General features: G+C 37.9%; 1 protein-coding gene across 2 annotated transcripts in view; it reads left to right on the top strand.

Moving 5' to 3' along the window:
* The first annotated feature begins 5,019 nt into the window (after nt 1–5,019).
* LOC149023990 (Tetratricopeptide repeat (TPR)-like superfamily protein) overlaps nt 5,020–10,946 on the top strand; it is a 69,076-nt gene continuing 63,149 nt past the window's right edge. For both annotated transcript variants that reach the window (XM_089144401.1, XM_089144402.1), the window contains exon 1: nt 5,020–5,513. In XM_089144401.1, the coding sequence (XP_089000527.1) occupies nt 5,367–5,513 (147 nt within the window). In that variant the 5' untranslated portion in view covers nt 5,020–5,366. The remainder of the gene's footprint in view (nt 5,514–10,946) is intronic.

Genomic DNA, 10,946 nt, shown 5'->3' with positions numbered 1-10,946 from the left:
AGGTAAGTTATGTCGCCAAAATTCGGTGAAATATTGTTGAATTTCGATGGTTTCGGCCATGGCAAACCGAAATCCATACCAAAATCTGAATTTACAATATATCACCGGAATATCGCCGGAAAATTGACGATTTTCCAGCGATTCGGCAAAATACTGGTGAATATCACTGGGAATGCCAAAACTCCATCGATCCATGCTCTTTTACCTCCATTATTAACTGTTATATGCAATCAAAGAGGGAACGTTTTAGTCAATATTTTCCAAGAAGAAGAGATAGATGTTGGAGTAAGGAGGAGAGAAGCTAGCAGAACTGCCATGGAAGCAACAAGAAAAATAACAAATAAAGTACAGAGACCACGATCAAACTCCTTCATCACAAATAAAATATTGAGAAAGTGAAACAACATTGGCCATCCACAGTAGAATCGTAGAGAAGGAGAAGAAACCTGAAAACCTCCATGGCTCCACCTCCATTTGCAACGAAGGTTCACAAAACCACCAAGCCTGAAAACCTCCACGGCTCCACCTCCATCTGGAACCAAGGTTCACGAAACCACAAATTGGGATTGGTGAATTGTGATTAAATTTATTGGTTTTATTCCCAAATCCCAATGTAGTTTTTTCATTCTCCAAAGTGATTTTGCATTAAATTTTTATTTTTATTATCCCACCGTCCCACGCATTCCCAATTTCATGATGTGATGTCACGTCATTGCTTTTTTTCTTTTCTTTTTAATTTCACTTGCCTTGTCCTTTACGACTACTCAATCTCCACACTCCACATCATTGTCTCTTTCCTTGGGGTTTCCATGGTTCCACTGCCCACGGGTTATCTATCTTTTTTCGGCGAAACTTTCGGCGAAGTTCACCAGTTCGCCGAACTTGGCCTAAACTTCGCACCTTGCCTATACCCAAAAAATAACATGAAATAGTAAAAGTAAAACATATAAAATATAAACTTTCTTCTCTCTTATTCCCCCCCCCCTTTTTCAGTGGCATAAAGAAAAAGTTTTTTTCATGGTTCACTCAAAGGATATGTCCATTACCAAACACTTTGATGGTTTCAATATAGGGATGAAAAAGACACAAAAATGCAGCCTTAATTTGTTTTCCACTATATTGTCAAAAAAAGACCATGATGCTCCATCAAAAAATGCCCAAAAAAGACAAAGACACCTCCAAATGATTTTGGGCCAAAACCAGTCACTTCGAAGAAGTTAAAATCAAAGCAAAACCTACCGCTCCTTTGGCATTGGTAAATACCATTTTTCAACAATTCGGTGTATTTAGACCATGGAATGAGCCCTAGTATATTACGGATGATAAAGTTTATCTTCACCACTCTAGATTTGTCCGTCGTTATAAATAGGAACCAAATTTTAGGGTTATTGTCTTCAAACTTAGTCATCTAAATCAAACATCCATAGACTAAGCAATTTTCTTGTCCCATTAAAGTTGACCACTCCCAAATTGTTTCTCTTGATAGCTATCTCATTCACCTGCTTCCCAAAAATCATTCCAACCCAAGTTTAGATCATTAAACCCTCTTTCTTTCACCACCACTTGTATCCCAACTTGAGGTTATCGAGCCACCCCTTGAAGTGATTAAAGCTACTAGTCATTTCAAACTAGGTGGAAGTTGACAAAAGGTATGTGATGCTTTGATTTTTCTTTGGCACTTCATGGTATCTAGTGCATGTCGGGTGACATGACTTTGTTGGGCCATAGATACTTGCATGTGTTGGATTGTGAATGTGGCCTAGTAGGGTTGCCTAATGTGCGTTGGATGCCCTATTGTATCGTAGAGGATTCACACTTGGTGTGTGATATGCATATAGGAGAAGACAAATTTAAATTTGCTACCTCTAGGGGAGGGAAGGAATGCTTCTGTGCCATATAAGGGGTGAGTGACTTATCTCTTAGGCGTAGGTTCTATGAGTTTAGAGGTGGGCCTTCCACCTTGTCTATAGTGTGAAACTATTCCTTTCCTCTCTGCCTTCTTCAAGTAGTAGATTGGAACTCAAAGAAAACTAGCTTGGCTAGGGTGAAATAGTTAAAGTAATAGTTGAGGAGGGGGTACCTTAGGAGTTTGAAATTAACAATGGAGAAAGAGAGGTGCATTACTTTTGCGAGAGAATTATTAATGAAATTATCAATTTGGAAATATGGCTAAATCAAGGTAACAATTTTTTTAAAAGGAAAAATCATGCTACAAAAGCAAGCTAATCAAATAGTTTTAGTAAGGCAAGGTGATCCTCTCTCTCCTGCTCTTTTGTGCTCTCATGCTCTTAGTTGCCTATTTTAGAAAAGCATTGGATGATAGTCATGTTCAAGGGGTGCAAGTTCACAATAGGGGTCCTCGGTTCTCGCTCCTTTTGTTTGCTGATGACTTATTGCTTTTTTCTAGGATCCAGATTGATGAGGTGCACCATTTGAAGGGGTTGATCGAGCTTTATTGTGTAGCTTCTGGTGAGGTAGTTAACTATCAAAAGTCTTCCCTTACTTTCTCCACAAATACCCACTCCTTGTGTGAAAAAGATGGTTATCTTGTGTGATGTATGTCCTCTATAATTCGGGTTCGTCAAAATATTTGGGTTTGCCACAAATATTGTGATCTACAAGCTTGACTTGTTCGTGATTTAGGGGAAATGGTTGATATGAGAATTGGTAATTGGAGTTTGAAATTGCTTTTAGGCACGAAAAGGAGGTTCTCTTGAAGTTAGTTGTGTCTTCAATGTTAAACTATGGAGCCATGCACTTCAAAGTTCCTATATCCCATCATCAACATGTTGAAAAGGCTTAGTCAAATTTCTTTCGGTGTGAAAAAGATGGTAATTCAAAAATTAGGTATTTTGGGAGAAAATGAGCTTGTCTAAGAAGAAAGTGGGTCTTGGCTACCATGACTCTACTTTACACAATTAGGCTTTATTATGTAAATTAGCCTATCAACTTTGATTAATCCATACTAGCTTTTTTTTTTTTTTTAGGTTCATCAAATCCATTAGTTAGAAGTTTCTTAAATGCAAGGGTACAAAGCCGAGTTGGGGTTGGAGAAGCTTGATATGGGGTTTATAGGCTTTTGAAGGGCTTGGGTTGGTTAATCGGAAGAGGTGAACTTATTAATCCCTAGTTAGAGAAGTGGATCTCTATAGATTGTGGAATGAAACCTACTCATCCCTTATATGATCGTTGCCCTATTAACTTGCTGGCTGACTACCATCTGCCATTAGAAAGAGCTTCAGCAAGCAGCCCAGCCTACTAGGCTACTACATCATTAGCAAACCATTGCCAAGCCATTCCAGATGAAGTTTGGCGGCAGATATGGCTTGTAAGATCTGCCTTCAAGTGCAACGTTTTTATGGAGGAGTGTTTCAAGTGGTTTAGGCATGAGAGCAGGTTTGAAACATCACAATGCAAGGGTTGATCTTCACGATGTACAATGTGGTGAGTTAGAGACTAAAGGCCATGTGTTACTAGGCTGCCCATATGCTCGGGCAATATGGCATGGAAGCATTTGTATCCAACTTGAACAGGGGCCACCCCCTACATTCTTTGATTTTCTGTCGAGGTGGAGGGAGATTACTAAGCAAGGGAAAGTTGTAGGGCAAGAGCTTTACTATTTGGCCTCTTATATCCTATGGTTTATTTTGATTGCTCGTTGTGGTCGAGTTTTCAAATGGAAGGAAACTTCCCCTACTACAAATATGCAACGTGCTCAATCAACTACAAATGAGTATGTTAAGGTGACGGGTGTTGGTGTTCATGAATAGGTAGGTGGCAGATGGGATCCAGGTGGAACCTCAAGCACAATCACATTAGGGTGTTATATCTACACCTCAAACAATGCTGCAAGGGTGCATATTGGTGCATAGTGATGCCAGTTGTTGCCTTTGGATTATAAAGGCAATATTGGCTATGTGTTCTTCAATGGCTCAGGTGAGGTTCTCAAGAAAGGGTTCACCCCTTCAACCTTTGGCAGTGTACTAATGGCCGAATCTAGAGATGTTCTTCATGATACCATAATCTATGGTTTTTGATAAGTTGCAGGTGGAGTCAATAGCTAGGTGTTGGCTACCTAAATCGCAGGAATATCCATTTGCCGCTGGAGGTTTGTGGTATCCAAATGATGTCCTTCATCTTGTTTCATCTACTATGTATTGTGAATTTAGACACATTTCAAGGGAGATCAACATGGTTGCTGAATCCCTGGCAAGGAAGGTCTTGTCTATTCCATGCTCGACAGTTTGACCACTTTCTGATCCTGGTTTCTGGACGTTGTTCTAGTCGCGAGCTTAGCATGATGAATATATTTGCTCCTTTTCTTTGAACCAAAGAAAAAAGATAGTTCTAGTAAGAGTCTATAAGTCATCATTCTCAAAAATGATCTTCTCAATAATGCTATGATTTGAGGAATTATGTAATTCAATGTAAGATTTGATGGGTCATAACATGATTGACCCATCGATTCCAAATAGATTTAGATTCTATAAGTCTTAGTTCTCAAAAATGATAATCTCAATAAAGCTATGATCAAGGAATTATGTAATTCAATGTAAGATATTGATGGTCGATTCCAAATAGATTTAGAATGGGAAATTTTTAATGCTACCATCGAGTTACCCCTAAAATTAATTTTGCCCGATCCTTTTATTTAGGAAATCAAAGTTAAGTGCTGATGTAAGCAAGTTAAACTTTTTGAAAAGACAAGAGTACCATTGAACGAAAAACCCTATGTATCTTTTTTTCATTTTTGCATCTTCATGATTTTTATTTTCGTAGATATATTTTTTTGTTTTTCTCTCCTTTGCCATTTTTTTTGCAGATGGGGTGTGAACTCTTCTTTGCTATCTTCTTCTCTTAAAATATGAGGATAATATTGAAAATAGATAAATAATAACTAACTAGACTAGTGGCATTAGTAATAAGGGTCTATTTGATAAATTAAATAATTCAAGGGTGGCAAATCGTCGTAAACGATTCAGAGTCATATTCCGATTCAATATGGAACCTGTTCGGCCTTGTGTCGTTATGTATGGATGGTTCTTTGTACTTTCTATGCTCGCAAGCCAAACAGGAAATCTTGGTTCTTGACCCCCAAAAAAAGAAGGGAAATCTTGGTTTAATTCACTCTCTCTGTCATCGTAGAGTTTAAGGAGTAACTAGTTTCCGCTACCATGAAGTAAGGCAACGAGATCTTGGCGCCGTTTCCTGCACTTCCTCCGTTTTGATCCCGAAGACTGTGGAAGGGTCAGGACTAACGAGAGTGACCTACTTTCAAGAAAGAAAGATACTGACAGAGACAAGCAAACTCTGGTACACAGAGGGAGGTAGAGACGTAAACCCTGAAAACCCTAACCCCTGCTGTAATGGGTTCGAAGTACGGCATGGCCGGTGGTATTCCAGAACGCCGCGTTCGACCGATATGGGATGCCGTTGACTCTCGTCAGTTCAAAGCAGCTCTCAAGCTTTCCACGGCTTTGCTTTCTAAGTACCCCAACTCTCCTTATGCTCTTGTAAGTTTCTTCCTCTTCCATATGTTCTTTTAATTGGTTAGTCTTTGAAAGTCACGGATATTGATGACTTATATATTCGTAGCATTTGAGGGCAAAAGTTTATCGCCTAAGTGGAGCCATGTAGTTCTATGTAATTACCTGAAAATGCGACTCTGCTCACTATATTTGCAAGGTAAAACAGAGTATGGTGATATTGTTCTGGCTGTTGCTGTCCCTTGCAATACCACAGTACCGTTTATGAAAGAGAAAAGTGGAAGAAGGAAAACAATGCAATTTCGTTTATGTCACTGGACAATACAATTCACATTCTGTTTGTTCGCGCTTGTGTTGTACTCTACAATAACAATCATAATCTTATCTGAACTCAGTTGGTTCGACTACATGGATCCTAAAAGGTTAAATAGAAGAGACAAGAGAAATAACAGTACTGAATTTAAGCATAAATAAAGATAAGTAGGACACAAAGTCAAAGTAGCATTGCAGACCATCTCGTTACATGGGATCACCCTCATGGGTCCTAGTCTTCTTTGTTCTATTAGCACTCATGTAGGTATTTAGTCCTAGCACATGCATATCCTATCTTACTACTTCAATAGTCAATTAGGCCTACCTGTAGCTCTTTTATTTCCATCCAATTAGATCTGATTACTCATCCTTACAGGTGCCTGTAATGGCCTTTGTTGGACAAGCCCATACTACCTCAAGCAGTCTGCTCTTAGCTTGTCCTGGATTGGTCAATTTCTTTGTTGGATCTAGTATAATCATTCGTTACTCTATATTTCATAGTCTTGCCACACATCCTCCTCAAGGTCGTCATCACTTTACACTTATTTTGTTTCTATGGCTCCTCTTGGTTGCCCAATATTTGGCCCTATAGATCATAGTTGGTATGATACTTGTCTTACAGAATGTTTTCTTTTAGCTTAATAGGGGCTTAGAGCTGACCATTGGTGTAGCCCAATCTTAATTAGGAATTCATTACTTTGCCTCTGTAGTTCTAATATTTGTCATTGTGTCCTTATACTTGTCCTTGAATATATCCACGTAATTACATAAGCTCCTTTTCTTTCTTAATACCTGTTAAATGAACTTTTTAGGGACTCTTTATCATATGGCTTTTCTAATCTAAAGCAATAAAGATCTAATGGAGGCCCTATTTGTGGGATCTAAAGATTTCTATAAGCCCCTTAGGTAGGTAACTAGCTTCACTTGTCGGTCTTCCTATCATAAATCCAAATTGGTTCTTTGATATAGCAATTTATCTTTTAAGTGAGCTTCAATGATTTTTTTCCCATTGTTCCATGGTATGGCTCATAAGTTTAATACCTCTATCAACAACACAATAACTTCATCAACATGCCTTGTCCCAACTAAATGGGGTTGGCTTCATGGATTCTTGCATCCCAATCAGCTCTATTTTAGGCAATACTAGATATAAGGCTTAAGCTATGCATATCCTTTCTCACTACATTTCCGAAGGTTATCTTAGGGCTGCCCCTAGTTCTAATTCTTTCAGTTTGGAGTATACCACTTCTCTATATAGGGGCTTTGAGAGGCCTCCATTGAACATGTTAGTGCCACTTAAATTGATTTTCTTGTAACTTGTCATTTATTGAGATACTCCTTAATCAGCGCTAATATGATCATTTCTTATCTTATCCTTCCTTGTTTTGCCACTCATCTATCTTAGAAGCTTTATTTGCTACATTGGGTTTATCTTTATGATGCTTCTTAACAACCAACACTTTGCACCATACAATCATAGCTTTTGAAGGATTAAGTGGGTTACATAAGACCGCTAGGGTATCTCTCCACTTCATCTACCTTATTTTAATCTTGTAGGAAACATCATCATTTGTATCACTTTTTTTATTTATTAAGTCAAGGTACATCAAATAATTGCTTTGTGGAATGTCCTTCTCATCAAGTTTCACCACTTTTATCATTCGGTCCTATCATGACCTAAGTTAGGTGTAGATTTTATATTTTTGTTCTATTTAGTTTAAAGCCTTTTGATTCCACAAGTTGGTCTCTGTGATTCTAACTTGGTGTTAGTCCATAATTGTGTCTCATCAACCAAAACAATATCATCAACAAAAAGCATACACCGAAGATTTTATCTTGAATGTCTCTGGTTAAATCGTCTATTATAAGGGCAAATAAATATGGGCTTAAAGCTAATCCTTGATGTAGCGCAATTGTAATCGGGAATTCATCTCATTGTCTCTTACCTTTCTTACACTTGTCACTGAACCATCATACATTTCTTTAACTATGTTCACATATTTTCCTGCAATATTTCTTTTCTCTTGTACTTGCAAGAAGATTAATGCTTTAGGCACCCTATCATAAACTTTTTCTTGGTCAATAGAGAACACATATGAACCTCCTTCTTACACCTCTATACCTTTCCTTGAGTTTCCTAATAAGGTAAATAGCTTATGTTTTAGATCGTCCCGGCATAAAACCAAATTGCCTCTCCGTAATAGTGGTTTTTTTTTTTGGGTCTCAAGCAAGTTTCGCTTACTCTCTCCAATTATTTCATGGTATGACTCATTAGTTTTATGCCTCTATAATTTTTACTACTTTGAATATCTCCTTTATTTTTGTAAATAGGGACCAAGATGCTTTTCCTCAACTTATTTGGCATTTTCCTTGTGTTTATAATCTTATTAAACAACTTAGTTAGCTATGTTAGCCCATTGGCTCCTAAGTTCTTCCATGCTTCTATTTGGATTTCATTAGGACATTGTTTCTTGCCTATTTTCATCTTGCTTAGAGCTTCTTTTACTTTGGACATCGTAGTTATTCATTTATTTGTATTGTTTGAAAATTGGTGCTATGTTGAATGATGTAATCATCTTAGTCATAGATAGTCAGATACCTGAGTATGTTCATTTAGTTTGCTAGAGAAATAAACTTTCCATCTCTTCTTGATGTCCTCTTCATGCACTAGTATTTTACCATCTTCACTTTTAATACTCCTAACATAGTCTTGATCTTTGGATGCAAGCCTAGAATTGGGAAGTCAAGGGGGTTTGTGTTTCATAGTTCTTTTTGAAGGACTATCTCTGGTTCACAAAACAACAACGAAAACAGAGGTTTAGGAAAGAAGAAGAAGAAGAAAAAGACTGACGGGAAGGGGAGGATGTTCAGCTTTGATACCAGATGATGTAGGAGAATAAGGAGAATTAGGAAAAGGGGGAACTTAAAAAAGGAGAATAGTAGAATAGGAAGGGGAAGAAGGGAGACGAGGGAGGGAAATCTCATAAACAAATAAACTCAGCTTATCTCTGTTTAATCTAAAAATTATATCTTAATACAAGTTATTTAAAGAAATTAAAACCAAATTTTAGTTGAAATCAAATCCAAAACAAAGTATAAATGATATAACCTTCTAGTTGAAATCCAAACCAAAACAAAGTATAAATGATATAACCTTAGGTAAGGGGCCAGTCTTCAGGATCCTCTTCTAGAGAACCAGCTGGGACTGGGCCAGTCTTAAGGATCCTCTTCTAATGAACCAGCAGTAGATTAGGGTTTAACTTTGATATTCGAGTTCTGATTTCGGTCAAATTCTCAATGGACAGCAGCTGTATTTGGTCAAATGTAGCCTGCGGTTGTGGCTAGTTGAGCTCCAAACCTTGGATCTAGGTGTAGGGAAGGTCTAGGGTTAATCGGAGAGGGGTTTTTAGAGTTCTGCCAAACTGGGATTAAGTCTGAAATTAAAGAACAATATTCTGTTTTAACAGAGATGCAATTGCAGAATTTTCATGAGTTAGGGTTTGTATGTTCTAGGGCTTCTAGGGTTAATTAGGGGTTGGCCCAAGGGTTTGGTTAGGCTTAAAGTGATTCTGTTTTTGTTGTTCTGTAAATTCAGAATTAATCCTAAGAGGTCAGCGTTTTGAAAATAAGTCTACTAGTTGGGTAGGAGTGGTTTCTATCTGGGAGAATCCCTTTCTAATTGGGACTCCTTAATAACTTGACCAAAACAAACCCAAACTCAATAATAAAAGTAGATATAGACTCCTGACAGTAGTTTGCATCTGACCACTACTATGGCTCCAAAAGAGGGGGTAAAATGACCAAAATACCCCTGGACAGAATACGGCCTGCCCTTGGTGCACCTTTTGGGGCCTGGTTTGTGTTCCAAATCTCAATGGATTTATGTGGGCTGTGCGTAGTTACATCAGCTATCTTAAATAGGCCTCTTACTTCAAATAGGACTCTTGCTTATCTCAACCTAAAATGACCCAAACAATAAAATAAAAGTAGGACTAGACTCCTAATAAAATTCTAAATTAATGGGACCCAGCAGGACTTAATTAGGACTGCCTATAGTTACAAAATTGCCCCTATGTTGGGCTGAACTTCCTGTGTGCTTGTGGACCTTGCTGGCTTGAGTAGGACTGCAAAACCCCTGGGGCTGAAAATATGCTTTAGTGCTGCTGATTTTGCATCAGATAGTGGCAATATTTTTTGTTCCATGTGCTGTACTTTGATAAAGAACTCCTATAGTCCTATTATATGATCTGACTGACCAGTTTTATATGCTAATCTGCCAGAAAATAAATTTGCAGGCTCAGGTTTATATTGCAAGTTACGGTACAAGCTGTGTAATTTCTCTCAAGTTAGTATAAAATGGAAGGAAGAAAACTATTACTAGAATTTAAAAAAGCATTCAAATGAGTTTCACCCTAATTGTTGTTTGTTTGAGTAGTTTACATGTGGTATTTGTCACTCTAAACATACGCAAAGCAATTAATACATGAGAATGGTTCAGGTTCTTATACTTTATATGGCACATAGATGGATTTCAAGAGTGTAAGTTGATATCATCTATTCATCCTTGTGGTATTTGGCACATAAGAATGTGTCTCGTGTACCAGCCCCAAAAGGCGCCCGGGATGCTTTTTACAAGGTACCAAAGTGCAAGAAGATGCTCTAGCTTTCTACAGGATCATATAATTTGTCATCGACAATGCAAGGATAGAGTTTTTTTTAGTGCCTTAAGGTTCATTCTCCAAGCTGCACTTACTACGCCTAAAATATACTTTGTTTCTCATTTATATGGGAGAGATACAAGAAGGTTTGTCTCTTAGGTGCTTTCTCCTTGTATCCCAGAATTATATGATAAGATATTATCATGAGACTGACTGTCTTCAGAATGGTTGAGATCACCTTTAATGGCAGGACTAAAATAAGCAATTAAGTCTTCTAGATTGAAGATTGGACTAGGTACATATGCACTTGGTTTGTTGTCTCACGTGTCCACCTTGACTTGTGTTGTCTAACATGCAAATAAAATAGCACTATGTCGTCCCCAAACCAACAACCCCCCCAACTTCATTCCAATGCATCTCTTGTTTTTAGTGCATTGTTGTCATAGGCAAGGGTCAGAAGAGATCAAAATACAAGGGAAAGCCAATCAGG

This window comes from Hakea prostrata, chromosome 2, assembly GCF_041222555.1.
Source record: "Hakea prostrata isolate BN-2017 chromosome 2, UWA_Hpros_2, whole genome shotgun sequence".
Classification (NCBI taxonomy): Eukaryota; Viridiplantae; Streptophyta; class Magnoliopsida; order Proteales; family Proteaceae; genus Hakea; species Hakea prostrata.
The sequence above is the reverse complement of the archived record's forward strand: the minus strand, read 5'-3'. Positions and strand labels throughout refer to the sequence as shown.